Consider the following 21540-nt stretch of genomic DNA (forward strand, 5'->3'; position numbering starts at 1 on the left):
AAATATGATTTTCTACGAAAGACAACAAGACACTGCTGGAAATGCCGATAGCACTAAATATGACATAATCTAGATTCTAGAATATGGGAACTAAGTAAAGTTATAAACATGAGTAGAGAGAACAAGAGAGAGAGAGAGCCCTTTGGTAAAGTGAAAACGCTTATTCTTGATGAAATTGATAAACTGATATCTGCTGCTCTCTAAAAGATAACACACTAACACACACCATAAGCCCTCCCTCTCGCTCTCTCTGCCTCCCCAACAATCAGTCTCAGCGTATTTACCTCCAGGCCCCTTGCCCATGCTGACCTTGCCCATGAACCCCTGTGGCCGGGAAATGGCATGGCCAGGAGGGGGCCACTGGGGGGGCACCGCTTTCATGCTCTCAGGCTCCTCCTCCTGCAGCATCTTCAGCACGGCAGATCCTCGTAGGTGGGGCGCGATGGGTGGGAGGGTACTGACCACGTCCGGCCTGTGGCAGAGGAGAGATGGTTAAAGTGTGAACCCCACCACCTTCACACACACACACACACACACAGACACACACACACACAAGGTCTACCAAGTGACAGAATGGAGATGTTCTCAAACATACAATTTTCCCATTGAGCGACACTAAAATTATCTTGTTTCCTTTACCTTCAAATTACGTCTTACACCTGTTCGAGTATAATATTAATGGGCACGTAAAAAGTGACAGGTTTATTATGTTGCATTGAATATTTGCTCCCGTTTCATGGTTAGTTGTATCTGGTTCAAAGATCTGTAAATTGTGTATAGAAGAGAGAGAGAGAGAGATGCCGGAACACTTCTCTGTGATTGACGTAGACTTAATTACTTTCAAATCTCATTTATCAGTGTGTGTGTGTGCGTGTGTGTGTTTATGTGTCCATGTTCTCGATGGACTTCTATCCTGGGAAACATGTGAGTGGAGGACACAAAGTGTTAAGCCAAAAAACTGTAACACGCTATGCCGTGGTCACACCCAGAGAGATTACTTAATATTATTGTCTTTCTTTATACTTTGTCTCTTGTTTACACCTTCATTATTTGTATCTTTTAACTACCTCAAAAGAGCCAACGAAGTACACACGGTAACACAAGTTTAAGAATGTGTCATTGTGTCTTGAGGTGCGCGCTAGTGAAGGACTGAGTACTGTATCTGCCAAAATATGTACTTTAGAATAGAATAAGAAATTTTCAAGTGGAAAATTGGTTTGATTTACATAAAAACGTTACATATTTTACCATTAGCCTTATTTTCATAAATCTTCACTTATTAACATAATTGTATCCCATGATGAAAAATAACAATAGATATGAATGTATTTACGTACATTAATGTATTGAGGGCAGGGACGGGGAGATTATGGCGGGAACTATGATATTGAACCTCGTTAACTGTATGGTATAAATATTGTCTCCCTTCTTCTATACATGTACAGTAGTTTAAAAAAAAATATCTGACAGAATGGGTCCGATGACTTCCGAAATTATACGTAAAACTCGTGAGTTGGCATATAGGAATAAAATAAACGGTTAAGTGATCATATATTACATGATTCGAAGTGCCAGTCATCAACGGGATTTTACATCGAATAGAGTGAGGAACTATCGGAGACATCGCAAGATGCGAGAGGTGCTATCATTGCCCTTCACAACGAGGGTATACGTAACGCTGAGATAGCAAGGCTAGCTGGGTTGAGCGAACACTCCGTATCACGATAGCTTAGACGCCATTAAACAACATGTGCCACATTGAAAGTTACAACCACAAATGTCTTACTGTAGGTAGACGGGGGTTCTGTTACCTGCAAGTCCCTTGATTTGAAACCTTATTTCGGTGTTAAAACAAAGCAATTTACATATTAACAGAGCAGATCCCAAATAGACCGATATATTGTATATTGCTGTAGCTGTTCGCTTAAATATCAAGTAATATTTACTTAGACACTCTTCATAAATCAGATATATCGTGAACATGAGTAGACACATGTGAATCTCAGTATGAATGAAACTCCTTGAGTACAGCGTCGTAATGGTGAAATGTCCGTTTTGAGGTCTGTCTCGGTTATGTTGTAACGAAACACTTGCATTTAATCTATATTTCAAGGTTATTGTAATCATCAGTCAGTGGCTTGTTTACATATGCCTTGCTTCTGTTCAAGTTCTACTTGGTTACTGACGGATCAATGAAACACAGTCGTCACAGGTGCAGTTTACTGGGAGAGGTCTTTACAGTGGTGCAGCAGGAAACAATCCGTCTCACAGGGTAATACACATGATCACGAAACCTCGTGTTATGTCATCTAACTACTCAGACATCCAACTTCATTCACACCTTTAGGTAGCAGCACTCATGCACACGTCAATTACGTCACTAGAGTACAGCACTCGTGCACACGCTCATTCACGTCATACAGTGGTTCACTCGCTCGGCTCGTTCGGCTCATTCGCATTACATAAACACCACACACCTCCTCCAAGACACTGGGGCCGACTTGAGGATCTACGATGTCTGGCTTCATATTTTCATCTCATCGTCGTTAAGTCTGAGAATCCCATCGCATCTCCAGTCGCTGTGGCGCTCGCAGGTGGTGGCCACTATGGCGTGGCGGGAGCTTCAGGCTTGGATGATCCTCTGAACCTACGCATGGCGGTGGGCGCGGTGCAGGACTCTGGATGCTGTCTGGTTCCAATGGAGCTCTCGCCTCGGAAATAAATTCCAAGACGCTCTCTGGCATCAACGGACGATGGGGACGGAGGAACTTCCATTTCCTCCACAGGAAGCGGCCACTACCCATTTTGACAAGGTAGTCCCAACGAGATCCTATACCCACAACAACACCCATCGACTGCTCACGTGGTCCTGCACGTCGACGTAGTCGCCAAGGTGCAGCCGGGGGAGCTATCGCGCCGTGGAGTTGTGTCGTGATTTCGCCTCTCTTCTGAGGTGCTCAGCCCTGGAGTCACATTCATCAGCTGCGCGTTGCCACTCTGGAGCAATCGAGCGATGGTGTGCAGGTACTGCCGACCTCATGGAGTGACCAAACAGTACCTGCGCTGGTGACCTCCACCCCAGCGCACGCATGTTCCTTTGCTCCAATAGTCCACGGGCAAATTCGTCCTCGTCCAGTTGTCCCTTCCGTGTTGTCGACATTATGAGCTTCTTCACCGTCTTGACTGCAGCTTCTGCGTGTCCGTTGGCCCGAGGGTTGTACGGCGACGTCACCCTCGTGCTCCACCCCCCACCGAGCCAAGAAGCGGCGTAATGCCGATGATGTGAACTGGGGACCTCCACCAGTCCTTAGGACGACGGGCACGCCCGTGTCTGCGAAGACAGACCGCAGGACACTGACAAGATAAGCCGCTGACGCTGTCCATGGACACGATGACACATATGGCCACCAGGACATACGGTCGAGATACACCAGACAGGTACGGCCTGCCACATGAAAATAGTCAACAAAAACTGACTCGAACACTCTATTTGGCGGGTCGTCGTCCTGCCACAAGGGCTCGTTCTGCTGCTCAGGGAGGAGGGGACGGCACTGTGATCAACTAAAAACGACATTCTCTATGTCCTGGTCGACCCCTGGCCAGTAGGTAGTCTGCCGAGCCTGACGTTTGGTGCGCTCCACCCCTTGATAACCGTCATGCAGGTGTAACAGTCTGCCGTCGAAGGCTGTAGGGTATAAGCAACCATGGCCCATACAAAATGAGGTCGTCGTCCAGGGCCAGTTGGCTACGGACGGCCCAGTACGGCCGTAAGAGTGGTTCCAACTCGTGGAGGTGCTCAAGGAAGCCGGTGATGATTACGTCCCTCAGGGCAGCGTACTCCGGGTCTTGTGTCACAGCAGCACGCACCTTCTCCAAGGTTTATTCCTTGAGGGGTGTCAAACGACTGCCCTCCTCACAGACAGCATTGAGGGCAGATACCACAGCGGCGTGGTGGGGATCCAAGTCATTACAGTCTAATGCATTGCCAGAGTCTGCAGGATCTTGAACTGGCGCATGGGACATCACGTCAAGAGCACAATGAGAAGTGCCCTTCTGCCAGGGCGCTATGAAGGAGTAACCACAAAGCTTTTCACGTATGCGCTGCAGGCGAGGATTCTTAATTTTGCTGAGCAACTTCGTGTTGAGGATTGGAACCAAGGGGCGGTGAGCAACCAAAGTGAAGGAGGCCTGTGAGGTAAGTAGCGCATTTTCTGACTGCCCAGAGAACGGCGGCCAGTTCCGACTCAATGACAGCATACCGTGACTCCGTGTCAGTGAGGAATCTTGATCCGCACTGGACGAGCTTCCACAACTCGCCATGTCTCTGGAGGAGAACGAAGCCGAATCCATACATCCTGGATGCGTCGGTCTGCAGCGTAGTTGGTAACGACGGGTCAAAAAATGCCAGGACAGGTGGCGTTACCAAACATCCTTTCACATTCTCGAAGGCTACATCATGTTGTGAGGACTAGTGCCATTCATTCCGGGGCTTCAGGAGGTCTCTAAGGGGCTGCGTGGCATCTGCTATCGTCGAGGAGAAACCACCCATTTGATTTGTGAGCCCCATGAATGACCATAGGTCCGTGATGTTTTGTGTCCTAGCGAAGTCTGCGATTGCCTTGACCTTCCAGTGTCTACGGTGTAACCTTGGGGCGAGATGGTGTAGCCACAGAAATCAACCTTGTTCCTTCCAAACATGAACTTTTCAGCATTCAGGGTGATGCCAAACCGGTCACAACGTTGTATGATGGATAAAACGTGGGTGAGGTGGTCTTTGTACGAGGTGTCGTACGCCAAGATGTCGTCCACGATCTTGATCGTTCGAGGGATGTACCCGAGAGCTTGATCACCGCGTCGATTGTACTCGTCGCCGGACGAAACTTGCCCCATGACAGCGCGCTTAAACTTGAAGCGGCCCCAGGGCGTTATGAAGCACTTGAGGTCCTCGTCAGCAATCTTTACTTGGAAGTACCCCATTTTGGCGAGTTATAAACTAAATGAGTCCCCAGGGACACTGCAGTACAGTACTTAACGGGGTGGTGTGGCGGTAAAATTGACTAATTCCAATATTAAAAATTAATTTAATTAGAATTAGTTAATTTTACCGCCACACCACTGCGTCAAGTACTGCACTGCGGTGTCCCTCAGGACTCATTTAGTTTAAAACTCGGGTTGAAACACGACGGCCCTCTTCAGGGGAAGATGTTTAATAATACGGGCGGAAGACCCCTCCCAAAATTTTACCCTCCAGCTCTAACTATTGCTGTTTTGGCGAGCAGGCGTACCAACTTGTGATGATGTACTGGGATCATTTCAAAGCATTTCGTCTAGCCTTTCAAATTGTAACGACGGAAAATCTGACGATACTTTTGTGGGGACTGTACATTATTACGTTGAAAAAAAAATCATTTAAATAAGGACAGAAATAATTCTTGTACATGTGTAATTTTAATTTATATTTACGTACAATGTTCCAGCTTTATGTTTTGTATTTTCGATTGTTTTTGGGGGTGGTGTTTTTTTTGTGGTTGAGGGAGAGAGAGAGAGAGAGAGAGTATGATTTATAATTATGGTTTTGTTTATTAAACAAAAAGTGGGAGTTGATTTATAACCCCTTCCCTCGCCCTCCTTTCCTCTTCTCTCCCTCCTCACTTCCCCGAAAAGAAATGAGAGAAAGTGATTATTGTTGTCATTATAATGCATTGATATATTTCAACAGCTAAAGTCTTGAAGCCCAGAACACACACACACACAAAATCTATGCTAGGGAACAAGTGTTAATAATTTCGATATATTTATTTCCTTAATGTGTCTTGGAGAAACAAGTGTTTGTTAGTTATGCCGTAAATAGAATATAGTATTATTTTTTGAGTTATTTCCTGTTAAATAGATAGTCACTTTTTAATGTAATTTGTAGTTCTTTTGTTTAAGTATTAACTCGTGTTACTTTTGTCTTAAATATGTTTTGTTTGCGTTGGTGTCAGATAACATGACATTGTTACTGTAATGTTTGCAGTCGAGTGCTTCTATTTTACAACTCTCTGTTAGGTGTGATAGTACAGTTTAAACTTAATCGTACCCAATCCTAGGATAATGACTCCTGGATTGCTCTGGGCATAACTGGTAGTCAAGGTGTAAAATTGAAAACAGGGAAGTTGATGAGTAGTAATTCACAGTGACTAACGCTAACCTAAACTAACCTAAACTAATCTAACGTAACCTAACCTAACCTAACCTAAACTAACCTAACCTAACCTAACCTAACCTAACCTAACCTAACCTAACCTGACCTAACCTAACCTAACTAACCTAACCTCCAGGTAGGATTAGGGTGTTTAATTATCTGGCAAAATAACATGGAGGCTAATCTTCACATGATCCGGTACAAGTAAACCACAGAGGACATTTATTACATATTTGTGGCTTGTGGTCGTAGCAGCGTTCTCTCACACACGCTACAAGTACTACAACTTTGCTGTCATTCGGACTCGAGTATGACGATCACCCAGCTATGAGACAATGATATGTGTTATTACGACGTCACCCTTCGTTGGAGAGTTTTAAGGTGACTAAAGAGGCTGATACGGGACAAGCAGGGTCGTTCACAGATGGAGGATAGCTGAGGTGGGTGAGCTCTGGATGCTGAGGGACCTGCTGTGGATTCAGGACATCCACATCGGTGTTTCGGTTGAGCAGTGAATGGAAGTGCTCTTTCCAGCGCTGAAGGAGGCCCTCATCGTCTTTAATTATGGAATTACCATCGGACGAGCTTCCCGGGGCTGCACCACGTGTGATTCACCCAAACATAATTAAAAAAATTGCGCATCTGTGCAGATCTGCATTTTTGGTTTCATATTCTTTTTTTAAGCCAGTCGTTCTTTAGATTCCGAAGTTCCCGCTGGGCCGCGGCTTTCTTCTTGCGGAAGGTATCAGCTTTGATCCGAGACTGAAGGTTGTTCTGCCAATCAGTTAAAGCAGCACGTTTTTCATAAGCAGCACTTTTTTCATCGACATGTACATTGATTGCCGGGTTATTTTCATCAAACCAGTCCTGGTGTATTCTTTTGATTTGGCCGAGGGTCTCTCTGCAGGTTTTTGTCATGACAGTGTCGAATATATCCCATTCAGCACTGGGATATGGGTTGTTTGTTGTCAGGTTGTATCAGTCCATGTTCGAGCTGCTCTCTTAAAGATCGTGCTACCGTTGGATCCTCCAGACGCTTAGTGTTAAAACCTCTTCTAGAGACTTGCTGCCTTCACAGTTTTGGGGCGACATGAAGTGAAAGCTTGGCTCTGTCAGGTCGATGATCAGTGCCACAGTGGTCTGAGCCATGCCTGGCACGGGTGACGAGGACATCTCGGCAATTTTTTTTCTGACAATGATGTAGTCAATGAGATGCCAGTGTTTGGATCGTGGGTGTTGCCACGAACCCTTGAACTAGTCGGCCTGCCTAAACAAGGTATTGGTGATAGTGAGGTTGTGTGCAGCACACTTGCTGAGGAGGAGTAGGCCGTTGGGATTACACTTGCCGAGTCCATTTCTCCTTATGGTTCCCTGCCAAATGTCAGCATCTCTGCCAACTCTGGCATTGAAGTCACCAAGGAGCACAACTTTATCCTCTCTGGGGATAGAGGTTAGCACTCTGTCGAGGTCGCCATAAAATGTCTCCTTGATGTCATCTTCTACAATTCTACATCCAGTGTTGGGGCATATGAACTGATGTAAAAGACATGACGTGAGTGATTCAGTGGGACCTGTAGCGTCATGAGGCGCTCGTTGATCCCAACAGGCATTTCAGTTAGTCTATGTAGGATGCAGTGGCGAATGGCAAAGCCAGCTCCGTAAATGCGGTTTCTCTTAGCAGGAGGCTTACCCTTCCGGAAGAAGGTATAACCGGCCCCCTGTTCTGTGATTTAACCCTCGTCATGAGGCCCTCATTGATCCCAATAGGCATTTCAGTTAACCTGTGTACGATGCGTTAGCGCAGGAAAAAGCCGACTCCATAAATGTGGCCACACTGATTAGTCTTCAATTGGAATATGACGTCCTCTGTGTGTGCTGTCTTGCATGGCAGTGAACAGTGACATCACCCACATGACTCTGACCTATATATACTGCTAATGAATATGATGTATTTCTTTGTGTACGAACCTCTGTCCTGCATGCCTGTGAGAAGTGATACCACCCTCAATGTCAAGACCTGACTGAATTACTGAGAATAGGCAAACTGTACTCCAAGCTTTTTCAATAAATTTATTAAACTTAAAAGTTTTCTCTCCACAGCAGGCTTACCCTTTCAAAAGAAGGTATAGCTAGACCCCTGTTCTGTGAGTTGACCATCGTCTGAGCCGGGACGCACTAATGGCTGCTATGTAGATGTTATACCTAGCCAGCTCTATTGCCACAATGGAGGTTCTTCTTTCAGTACGTTCATTTGTGCCAGTATCCAGAAGGGTTCTGACATTCCATGCAGCGACCATAAGAGGTTGTATTGTTTGTTTTTGTTTGGATCTGTGATTTTAATTATGTTTTCGACCGCATAAGGATGCCCTTACTGGGTGCAGTTGCCCAGTCAGGTTTTTATTTTTAGGAAGGCTATGTTTAGGGCACCTTTTATAGCCCTCTCCCCATGTGGGGTGAGCAGAGTTCTCGAAAGGGCTGCTCAGTCGCACTGACATGAGCGGATTGCATTGCTGCCCAGATACCAGTTCATAAACGACCATCTTATCTGTGCCACCCATGTGCACAGTTGTGACTAGAGACCTCCCAGCAGTCATCTCTGCCTGTCCCCGTCGCCTCTCGTCCATCGCCTCTTCCGCCTATACCGCCGTTGGGGTCTTGTTGGTGTTTTGTAAGGATGTGTGCCTTATGCGGGGCTCCACCGTAGATTTTTCGTTCGGGGTTTACCCAGTCTTATACCTATCAAGGTTAATCCGCAAGGCAGCGGGGCAATGGTTGGTAGGCGCCAGTACATGTCCACATGCCAGTGGGCCTTTTGTGTCCCTCTGGGGCCCACTGCAACCTGGAGATCACCTGCTGGTCTAGCCTGGGCCCAAGAGGCACCCAGTTACTGTGTGTTGCCTCGAGGAGGCAGAGCAGGAGTCTTGATGGTGAAGAGGTTGTGTACTGGCAGGGAAGAATGAAGCAAGTTGCTTCCCTGTTCGCCACGAGGATAGCCAGCGGCGGTAGAGCGAGAAGAGCAAGCAGTGTTTGCACTTAATACCGACAAAAACTGCCACACTAGACGCACCACCACCCTATTTGTGAAACGCACACACACACACACACACACACACAGCAGAGAAGGTACAGAAAGGGCCTGCAGAATCATGCTCGGCAATACCCACACCAACGCCTTCCACCCTGGAAATGCCATCTCAGTGACCTCCACCACCAGGCACTGGAAAGGTTTGGCAGCCAACTAATGCGTCACCCGTCATCGCCACCTCCTGCCACGGCAGCCCCGCCCACCTCGCGCAGTCCGCCACTACAACAAAATTCAGCCCATAAGAGCCTGCACCGATAGATATAAGAATAGCACCATCCTATCTATTGTTAAAATAATAAACAACTCTGATTTATGTACTGTACAGCCCTGTAAATGTATTCAATGCATATTATATCATTATGTCTAAATCAAATGTAAGTCTGTATATTTTCAGCCACTGGCTGCAACTCTATTAATAAACCGTTTATTATTATTATTATTATTATTATTATTATTAACAACACACACACACACACACACACACACACACACACACACACACACACACACACACACACACACACACACACACACACACACACATACACACACACTATTGTCCTTAAATTTCCCGAAGTATCTCTGAGACATCTGGAGCAGGTGCTGATGTGGGTTAAATTACACATGTTGATTCGTTGCTGTCTGAGGGAGACTACCACTTGTGAACTGGTATGTTAACGGGGAGGTGAACATCCACGTGAGGTCAATGTTGTTTGGTAATTTTCACAAAATAATAACAGCACTGAGGAACATACCCAATAATTATCATACAAGAAGAAACTGTAAAGATTCCCGATTTCAATTATTCAGTCAAGGTGTTAGTCTTATGTCTTAGGGTTGGCGACCATGGCCCTTTACTCCAAATATGTTCAGGATGTGTTGCTAATCCTCCTAAATTTATTTATCTCTCCAGGAACACAGCCTTTAATCACATTCATATTATAATAACAATGACCAAAAGTCGTCCTTGATTAGACATCGTAAATTGTAGAAGTGTCTCGCAAAATGCTCTAAAGACGTAATGTATTGATACACTTTCGCCATTTTTTGTTCATTTCTCGGTTAAATTGTTAAAGATAATTAAACCTTCACATACAATTTCACAAAGCTAGCCAGAAACCTCCATTGGAATACGTAGGTAATTTGTGCTGGAGGGCAAGGAGGTGCATGTGTGGGAACAGTTTATAGGTAATTAAAATTAAGAAAAGTTATGTATGGCTGATGGTATTACTCTGGTGGTACAAAAGATTCTGGACATCAACTTTAGTATAATTCCTCGTCACAACACAAAATTTTAGAGGCATCCTTGTCATGTTTGGTTTTGTGTATGTAGAATACTCTCATGATGGACAAGGGAGCATATATATATATATATATATATATATATATATATATATATATATATATATATATATATTATTTCGGTTTCCCTTTTCTCGAAAATTCCAACTAGTCTGTGTACACGGGCGATCATGCAGATAATCTTACTAAAAGCTATAAATGAACACCATCATTATTAACCTTATTAAAGAAACTTAACTGTATCTAACCTAATTTAGATTTTTATGTTTATGTTGCGTTAGTAATTGATGTTTTAAATACTAAGAGAAAACTTCACCATATAAGAACTAATTTCCATTAAGTTATATCATTTAAAATCTAAATGATATCATTATCATCCCTTACGGTTTTAAACTTAATAAGACGACAATCCCCGTTTATCCTACACACACACACAAGTTAAGGTGTTATAAGCACTACGTGTACAACAACACTAAACGAAGTACAAATATAATGATGCCGTCCCCCCAGACCACCAGAACCTTGCAGGGGAAAATAACTATCAGCTGTTTTGCTCTGTTTATGTAACATTTTAAATTGTTAAATAATTCGAGAGGGAACTTTAATGGCCATATTAGGGTGTAGCAGCAGGTGGTGGCTCACGACGGGGCTGACGGTGGCAGCTGAGTGGCTCGGGGACAGCAACACCAGGTGACCAATCTAGAGACGGTATTTACGGAGGCGCTGAGTCGGCTTGGCATTATTCCCGGTAGTGAATCACCATTGCGTGTGTCAGCTGAGGGTAGTGAGGGGCCTGGTTGTGGGCCTGGAGCTGGGGGATGAGGGAGAGAGGGAGAGGGCAGACAGGGGTAAGGAAGGGGGTGTCACAAGGGCGCCCCAAGGCTGTGCACAGGATCAAAGGGCCTTATTGCACCTCTTTTTTCACTTAGGTGTTTATTTAGGTAATTGTTAAAGTTAGTAGGGCTGGATTATCACTTCATTATCACCATCATACATGCTGTAGTTAATGGACCGCCTCAAGATTCGCTCTACTACAGTTTATTTCCTTGAAGCTTAACCCCTCCAATGCTAACCTAACCTAACCTAACCTGGTTAATCATCAGGTGAAATAAACTGTGGGGCGAATCTGTTAAGGAATCCGTATATGTATTTGTGTACGAGTCTGTATTCTTCTGAGTGTGTGTGTGTGTGTGTGTGTGTGTGTGTGTGTGTGTGTGTACGTATCTTTATCAACATTTACCTTGACCCCATTAGCGATCATCTTTATATTCATATCTTTTATTCAGTTTCTCTTCACAACCAACATTTATTTCCGAGATGCTGTGCTCTCTCATCAATTGCTTCACCCTCCTGGCGCCAGGAAGGTATTACCAGGGACTTACCGCTAATACAGGGTGTCTCAGAAGCACATATATCCACACACACTACCTTACAGATTTGTATAGAGATCGCGTGAATGTTTGCATTATTATTCTCACTCATGGGAGACCTCACACATCAATAAGTGAGAACAATGTTGCTGTTGTAAGACAAACATTCACGCGATCTCTATAAAAATCTGTAAGGTAGGTTGTAAATATGTGTTTCTGAGACACCCTGTATATACTGCATCCTTATCCCTTCCTCTTCATTATTATTATTATTATTATTATTATTATTATTATTATTATTATTATTATTATTATTATTATTATCATATATAGGCATCTGTCTGAAGACCAGTCTGAGGATCTGACTGACTGACTGACTGACTAACCTTTAACGACTTTGATCTAATCTGACTTGACATTGTTGCTCTGCCAAATAATTCACTATACTTAAAGTTCTTGGTCATCTCAGTTTATACACTATGTATAAACACTTAAAAGCTCAAACACTGTTACCTCAAGAGAAATCAACCTAGCTCTAACGCCCCGCCCCGTCTCATTCCGCCCTTGCCCGTCTCATTCCGCCCCGCCCGCCCGTCTCATTCCGCCCCGCCCGCCCCGTCTCATTCCGCCCCACCCTCCCCTGCCCTCCATCCACCTCATGTGAAAAAAAAAGAAAAACTCCTGATGTTTTCACCAGAAGGGTGGAGGGGGAGAGGGCTGCCACGTGCCATTTTTATACCAAGTCACTTTTAAATTCGTCGAAATATAAAATAACAAGAGGAAAGAAGACCTCGTGCGATGACCCTCGACTCCAAATATTCCATAACATAACACACATTCCAAATATTTCTTAGTCAGACTAAAAAAAGGTTTATTATCATTAATGGTATGACAGGCGTGCAGAGTCTAAATTGGTGGAACATTAAAGAGGAACAACTGACTGAAAAAACCTTCTAAATCTCCAAAAGTATTCAGCCTTTGACCTTTTTGTAAACTAAACTTAAAGAGATTTATATTTGTTTGTTTCTCGGTGTTATTACTACAGTCCCACATACTGTATATAACGGTTATATATGGAGTTCTCGATGGTATATAAATAAGCACATTTATATAAGCCTTTCACATATGTGGGAGGTTTTGATTTGCATATACTATAGTCTAACACTTGTTTAGTCTGACACATATACCCACGAGAGGGTATAAGGGGCTTTCTGTAGTGGTTTTGTATCATTCTCTCTGAGGAAGGCATAACGCCCAAACCTAAGAGAATAAAACTGCTGCTGCCGTTTCCAGTCATGATCTACCTACCCAGCACTACGAACCACGCCATCTATTGTCCTGGTCTACCTACCCAGCACCACGAGCAACGCCATCTAGGGACAAACCGAGTATGAGTAGTCTTAGTTACCACTCCGGGGTTTCCCTTCTCCATATCCTGGTTGTTGCGTCACCTCCTCCAAGTCTTCCTCATCAGCTCCAGTTCGATGAGAGTTCAGTTCACGCTGAGGTGACCACAGGATCACCTATCCTGAAACCCTCGGCACAGTGACTACCTACCGTCTTCTACAATACTCAACCTTACTCGTCAGCCATCTCAGCTCCACAGAAATTTTTGTAATCTTATATTGCCTCCCCACCTCCACCTTGCTTCAAATTATTGTATGTTGTATAAATATGTATATACTGTTAATGTTTAGGTTAAGTATGGTAAGGGTATCCCCGCATCCCCTGAGCAACGCTCTTGTGCATTATGCAGAAGACCCGACAGCCGCACTCTTATCCACTACCTTCTAAGATGTCCCCAAACACAACGCTTCCGTGAGGCCAGACATACTGCCTCACACGCCTGTACTCACGAATTTGTGAATAAGTTACCCTTTATGTATAGAACTAAACAAATAATGTAATTGAAATACTGTGCAACATTCAGTGCCATAATATCCTGACAACGGGGGTTAATTATTATGACCCGTTGTAAACTCTACTCTGTAATCCTTTTGCGTACCGCTCACAGGATGTGTGTGGGTGCACAATAATGTAGCCGCTGTGGCGGCAAAATCAAATCAAATCCGTGACGCCTGCTGGACCATCACTCCGACCCCCGACGGAGACAGGATGATCCTCCCCATACTGGCCAGATATTATGTAAATAACATTGATGATTATGTTAAAGGAATATCCTTCCTTCCTTAGGCTTTAGTAAGCTCCTTTATAAAATTTATACTGTATGTACTTGTCACACTTGCCAGATGCTTCTGGTGTTATTGTACAGGGGTACCTAGTGACAGCACTAGGATCCCGCTTCCTTTATCAAGGAATGAACAATTGAAATTGAAATTGACACTTCTATGACGTCAAGCACTTGAGCTTTCATTTCACCGTTTCTTACTAATACACTGTTCAAATATCCCCATGCAAGAGAAAGCAGGCGAATATGATTCTCTCTCTAGTTGTGTGTGACTGCCACCTCCCGTTAATGGAACTAATCATGGTTCATGATTTTGCTTTTAAGACTTATCCCTTGCCATTAGGGGGACACTGGAGGAGGGTATTTACCTGCAACCTTGTAGCTCGCTCACCCAAAAGAATGTAGAGCGTTTCTGGCTATAGCAATTATTTGTATTTGGTTTGCTCCGTCAATGGTCAGAATGTGTCTTTGTTCATGAAACACTCTCTCTCTCATTCTGTTGTGTCCCTTCCATCATCGACGTAGCAGCCAGCGCTGAACCTGAACACACTCTTGACAACTGGGTCATAAAATGCACACACAAAACTGTTTTATATATGAACATGTCGCGGAAAAGGAATTAATGGAAAATGTAGAGAGTATGCAGACAGACAGACAGACAGTGTGTTTTCTCTGCTTGTGATTATAGTTGTTGTATTTTCCTATATATATATATATATATATATATATATATATATATATATATATATATGCAAGTAAATCACTGTAGGTGCGCGTGATCTATAAGGTATATTGATAAGGAAAGAAGAAAACACGAAGTGTTTTCTTTTTCCTTTATCAAATATATATATATATATATATATATATATATATATATATATATATATATATATATATATATATATATATAAGAACATAAGAACATAAGAATGGAGGAAACTGCAGCGGGCCTATTGGCCCATACTGGGCAGTCCTGTTTACACCCAACCCCTATTGCTCATATGAGCATCCAACCTATGTTTGAAGCAATTCAGCGTATTCGAGTTAATGATGATATTGGTAACTTGTTCCATTCATCCACTACTCTGTTTCCAAACCAGTGTTTACCTATTTCACGCCCAAATCTAAATTTGTCTAATTTAAACCATTGTGAGTTCGTCCTGGTTGATAATTTGATACCTTTGTAATGTCCCTTGTTTAGCCCTGTCTTCCACTTATACACTCTATCAGGTCGCCCCTCGCTCACGTCTCTCGAGGAGTGCAAATTAAGATGCTTTAACCTGTCTCATACTCAAGGTTCCTAATGCCGGGATTAGTCTTGTCATTCTCCTCTGAATTCTTTCCAAGGATTCTATATCCATTCTGTAATACGGTGACCAGAACTGAACTGCGTAATCCAGGTGTGTTCTCACAAGAGCAAGATAGACAGTTTAGGATGACTCGCTAGTCTTGTAACTAACACTCCTTTGTATGAACCCAAGTACTTATTAGCCTTGTTACGAGCAAAAAACACATTGTTTACTTGGCTTAAGGTTCCTACTTATCATTACCCTAAATCTTCGAAGTGGATTTCTCTATGGCATCATTGTTCATCGTATCTGGTTTCCCTGTTTACATCTCCTATACTGAGTACTTTACATTTGTCGACATTGAATTTCATCTGCCATTTTTCAGACCATTCTAAAAATTTGTTTAGATCTTCCTAGTTTTGCCGAGTCCTCGTCAGATTTGATAACCGTCCTATTTTAGTGCATCAGCAAATTTACTTATGTTGCTGTCTATGCCGATATCTATGTCGTTATGTATATAATAAACAATAATGGTCCAAGTACTGAGCCTTGGGGAACTCCACTTGTGACGTTGTTCAATGGGACTTAGTGCCGTTAATGCTCACTGCTGTTTCCTGTCCTGTAACCACGCCCTAATCCATTTAAGGATGTCACCTGATGCCATGAGCTTACCTTTCTAATTAGTCTTCGGGGACTCTGTCGAAGGCTTTGTAAACATACTAATATCATAATTGTGCCCTCGTCCACTGATTCGAAAACTGATGAAAAGAATGTTAATAGATTAGTTAGGCAAGAACGTCCGCTAGAAGCCATGCTGGGAATCATTGATCAATCGGTGCTTCTCCAGGTGATTTCGGATAGAGTTTGAAATGATTGCTTCCAGTAATTTGCCTAGTATTGATGTTAGACTGATTGGGGTAGTTAGAGGATAGTGATCTATCCTTCTTGAAAATCGGTATTACATCTGCTATCCTCCAGGATTCTGGTACTACACCTGTTTTTGGGACATGTTAAACAACTTTGCTAAGGGCATACTAAGCTCTTCCTACATTCCTTTTAATACTCTGGCAAATATCTCATCGACCAGGTGACTTATTAGGCTTTAGTTTGTCTATTTGCTTACTAACATCGTACTAGTCACTACTATCTCACTTAATTTGTTTTCTACTATCTCTGAATAGAGTCGGTGCCTCGTATCATGTTTAGATTTTCGTAGAAACTGTTGAAAATATTTATTCAAATTATTGTCTATTTCTCTGTTATCAGTGAGCTCGTGAGTCTGACCGTATTGGTCCAATCTTTTCTCGGTTTTAGTTTGATACATTTGGTAGAATCCTTTGGGGTTTGTCTTCGCCTCCTTGCTATCCTTACCTCATTATTCTTTTTGCTTTCCTTATCTCGGTTTTAACTCTACTCGCCATACCCTATAATAGTCCGGAGGTGAATTTCGTACGATTTATATATATATATATATATATATATATATATATATATATATATATATATATATATATATATATATATATATATATATGTGATACTACAAGGAAAGAAGAAAACACGTTCTCAAGCGCTGTGTAATTCACATCTTCAGGGGTGAGTACAGACTAGAGAGAGTAATACAAATCAAGGTGTATATATACAGAGGAGGGTGAGACCAGGCCACAATGGTCAGGTATTAGGTAATGACCCTACTAATCTTTAAATAGCACACAACGGTTGGTGGTCAGGTCAGATGGTCAAGTGACCCGGCCTTCTCACCTGATCACAAATCTTCTTAATTACAAAATTGTCCAGCTTGTACATGCCGTTACTAAATATGTTGAATGTCGGTATGTTTAATAAGACTAGATTCTATGATGTTCCTACTATCAATTGAATTACAGGTAATATTGAGGAGGCATTATCCCAGTCAATGCAATGCTTGTTATCCCTCAAATGAACAAACAGAGCATTGATTCCGGCCTGTCCTAACACTGTATTTGTGTTGTTTAATTCTGTTGCAAGATCTTTACCTGTCTGGCCTATAAAACATATTACATTCCTTGCAAGGAACTTTATAAATGCAACCAATTGTGTTGTTGGGGGAGTTCTTGATTAACATTTGTTTAACAGTGCATGAGTTTTTAAATGCCACATTGACGTTCCAGCTGTCTGGGTGTACAACTAACGACGTGGGACCATCGTCTGTCCCCGTTTGACGATCGTTTGGGGTCACCAGATCTCCTCCACCTCGGCTCACAATACTACATATCTAAAGGCAGTTTAGTGAAAACCTTTTACTAAGGGGAAACTAGAGCTCCTCTCAATTGTACAAGGTCTGATTTGCTCACTCCCTTCCGTTTTATGGATGTACTGAGTGTAACATGAGGCTAGCTGAGTGAATGAATGGTCACACACTAAGACCAGGAGTCTAGTGGGTACTTAGAGGTACATTTTACAAGGTTGTGAAGGGCTTGTTTGTGCCTTAAGAAAATACTGGTGCATGCGGAGCCTATGTGTGAGGTTAAGGAGCATGTTTTCACGGGTATTGGTGGAGTCAATAACTTCTTCATAGTGAAAAAATTTTTTCAGTGACTGATATTGTCTTGCTGTGTGAAGCTAATATTTCTTAAATATTTTTAATAGTATTGTTTTCTAATGTTTATGTGCCTCTAATTGATGTCAGATAACGAGGGAACTGTTTTCAGATGAGCTTCCTCCTTTCTGTTGTAAGTGATACTGTGATTTAGTTTTCCTTTAATTCATTTAATATTTCTTTATAATTTCAATATCATGTATAACTTTTGTTCCCCAGTGTAGTGTCTTAAGCCAGGTTAAGAGGTGTGCATCTGTTGGTGTACCATTATTTTGTTGAGTGCCCTTAAGGCCTATTCATGGTGGAGTTAATAATTTCCTATTTTTTATACCATTTTCTCAGTGATTGACATTATTTTGTTGAAAGCCCTTAAGGCCTGTTCATGTGCGCAAGCAACATTTCTTAATACTTTGAATTTATTATTGTCTAATGAGGCATTTTCTAAGTTTCTAATAATTTCAATATCATGTATAACTTTTATTCCCCAGAGTAGTGTTTTAAGCCAGGTTAAGAGGTGCGCATATGTTGGTGTACCATTATTGATTATGTCTGTAGTGTTGGAGGGAATAGAAGTGTCTAAATTTTACAGTGCATCTCATTCACCCCATTGACAGGTGCTATCCTTCCACGGGTCACGGAGAATTCATTTTCCAGTAATTTAAGTGTGTTTGTGCTGGTTCGGGTTTTTTCTCCAAGGGGCGCTTCCACTGCATTACCATTTAATAATAATAAACCGTAAGTCAAGTGAGAATAAATTCCCTTTTACCGGTTATATATATATATATATATATATATATATATATATATATATATATATATATATATATATATATATATATATATATATATATATATATATATATATATATATATATATATATATAACATCTCATTGGTTATGTTAATCTCACCAAATAGTCTTTTATTCCACTTTACTTTTGTTTCCGAGATTTATCTAATTTTGTATCTTAATCTAGTAATTATAAATTCAACCTAGATAAAGAAATAGACAAATAACGTAAATTGTATTATATTCCTGAAGGTAAAGTTTTTTTTATCTTAGATAGAATAACAGGTAGACTTTGTTCCTGATAATGTCAGGGAAGGTAACATATTAGGGTGTTTATCCATTAACGTTATTGAAATTTTTATATTAATGGTGTTTTGATTCTTTCCAACAACCCGGCGAGAGTAGGGGGGAAGCATAGGTTAAGGTTCTGTATTCCGACGAGTCAGTGGTTTGACGGTTTAACCTAACCTAACCTGAACATAATTTAATCAAACTTATTCTAACTTAATCTTTTCTACGTTAACCTAAATTTATCTAAACTAACTTAACCAAATTTAAAATAACTTACTCCGACCCCATTTAATATAACCTAACCTATTATAATTTAACTACCTAATCTAACCTAAACAAACTTACCTTAACCTAATCTAGCCTACTCTAACTTGACCTAATCTAATCTAACGTAATCAAACCCGACTTGAAACTAAACCTGAGCAAACCTACCCTAACTGAATCTAATCTAACCTAACCCTAACTATTGATAGCCTACTCAAACCTAACCTAACCTAACCTAACCTTCAGAGGAAGGCTCCATCACTGGATAATTGGTTAATGACTCGACACGTGCACGTGTACAATATTGAAATCATTTGACATGTTGGCTGGAATTTGTCGTTCATGGTGACCTTTTACCATTACTCTATATATATATATATATATATATATATATATATATATATATATATATATATATATATTGCACAAATTGAACGCCATGTGCAGCTGCAGCTGAGCTCGTCATCTTCACTGATGCAAAAGTGAAATGCGTTGTAAACTGACGTCTTACATGGGGGAGCTGGGATCGCATTTCCTTTTGTATAGCTTGGTTTCCCTTTCAGCCATCATGCCAGGTGATATTCTTGAACGAAAATGGAGAATATGGTCTGTCTTTTCTGGGCTATAATGGAAAGCGATATTCATGATGAGATCGAGTAATTTGTCTTTACTGACTTGTGTACATAGAGGGTGTAGCCCTAATGGTGAGTAATATTCTTCAACTCGAGACTTCATCGAACTCATCAAACTATGTATTAAGGATTGTAAATTGGAATTCAATGGAAAATATTATGCTCAAAAATTTGGTATGGCAATGGGTAATCCGCTTTCACCAGTATTAAGCAACCTATATATGGAATTCTTTGAGAAGATACTATTAAGTAATACTTTACCACCTTCAGCAGTCTGGTTTAGCTATGTAGATGATGTAATATGTTTCTGGCCAAGTAATGAGGACCTAAAAGCTTTTCTACCACAACTTAACAACTTACCCCCTCAATCAAATTCACTGTGGAATTAGAGAATGACTGCAAATTACCATTCCTAGACTGTCTGATCCACAGAATAGGTAACACCTTTAAGTTCAGTATTTATAGGAAACCTACCAATGTGTGTTCATACATTCATTATTATTCTGCCCACCATAATAGATTCAGTCAGTATTTTCATCAATGTTTTTACGTGCTCAAAGAATTTGCAGTCCGGAATTCATTGATGGGGAATATAAATATATCTATAATATTGGCTTGAACCTTAAATACCCTAGATCTTTTATAGACAAATGCTTAAACATTACTAAGAAATATTTTTATAGAAACGATCCTAAGCCCACCCATGACCATAAGAATCTCTTAGTATTACCATTTAACAAAAAAATTCTCTCAAATTCCTATACAACTGAAAACCTGGAACGTTAATGTGGCATTTAAAAACTCATGCACTGTAAAACAAATTTTAATTAAAAACTCACCCAACAATGCAGGCGGCTGCATTTACAATATTCCTTGCAAGGAATGCAATATGTTCTACTTAGGCCAGACAGGCAAAGATCTTATAACTAGACTTAAACAGCATATATATAGTGTTAGGACAGGCCAGGAATCCAATGCTCTGTTCATTCATATGAGACTGGGATAATGCCTCCTCAATATTGCCTTGTAATTCAATTGTCAGTAGGAACATTATAGAATCCAGTCTCATTAAACATACCGAATCTGTCAACATGAATTTGAGTAATGGTATGTACAAACTGGATAATGTTGTGATTAAGAAGATTTGTAACCAGGAGAGAAGGTTGAGTCATCTTATCCTATGACCTGACTACGGACAGCAAGTGTGCTTAGAGATGGCATGGTCAATTTCTTTGGATTAAGAAGATTAGTAAGGGTCACTGCCTCATGACCGGAACATTGTGGACCCCGCTGTCCCCTAGGGACAGGCATCCTTCGTAGACAGCGGTATTTTCAGTTAAGATTTCAGCTTCAGTAATAATTTATTTTTTAGTAAAATATTTCATGCTTTGCATGAAAGAAATTTCCTTGTTTTTTGTTATTTACTGTTTGTATAGTTACTGCTGTGTGGCAGCCTCCTGATTGATGGTAACACACACACACACACACACACACACACACATGTAGACAGACACACAGACAGTCAGTGTGTGTAAGTGTATACATATGTGTGTACTGTATATGAGTG

General features: G+C 41.5%; 1 protein-coding gene across 3 annotated transcripts in view; it reads right to left on the minus strand.

Annotated features, from left to right (window-relative positions):
• Positions 1-21540, minus strand: part of LOC121869768 (calcium-binding protein P-like) — a 126927-nt gene that overhangs the window by 69690 nt on the left and 35697 nt on the right. For all 3 annotated transcript variants that reach the window (XM_042371338.1, XM_042371356.1, XM_042371345.1), the window contains exon 2: positions 285-472. In XM_042371338.1, coding sequence (XP_042227272.1) covers positions 285-408 — 124 coding nt within the window. In that variant the 5' untranslated portion in view covers positions 409-472. The remainder of the gene's footprint in view (positions 1-284; positions 473-21540) is intronic.

Source organism: Homarus americanus, unplaced genomic scaffold, assembly GCF_018991925.1.
Source record: "Homarus americanus isolate GMGI-L3 unplaced genomic scaffold, GMGI_Hamer_2.0 scaffold32583, whole genome shotgun sequence".
Taxonomy (NCBI): Eukaryota; Metazoa; Arthropoda; class Malacostraca; order Decapoda; family Nephropidae; genus Homarus; species Homarus americanus.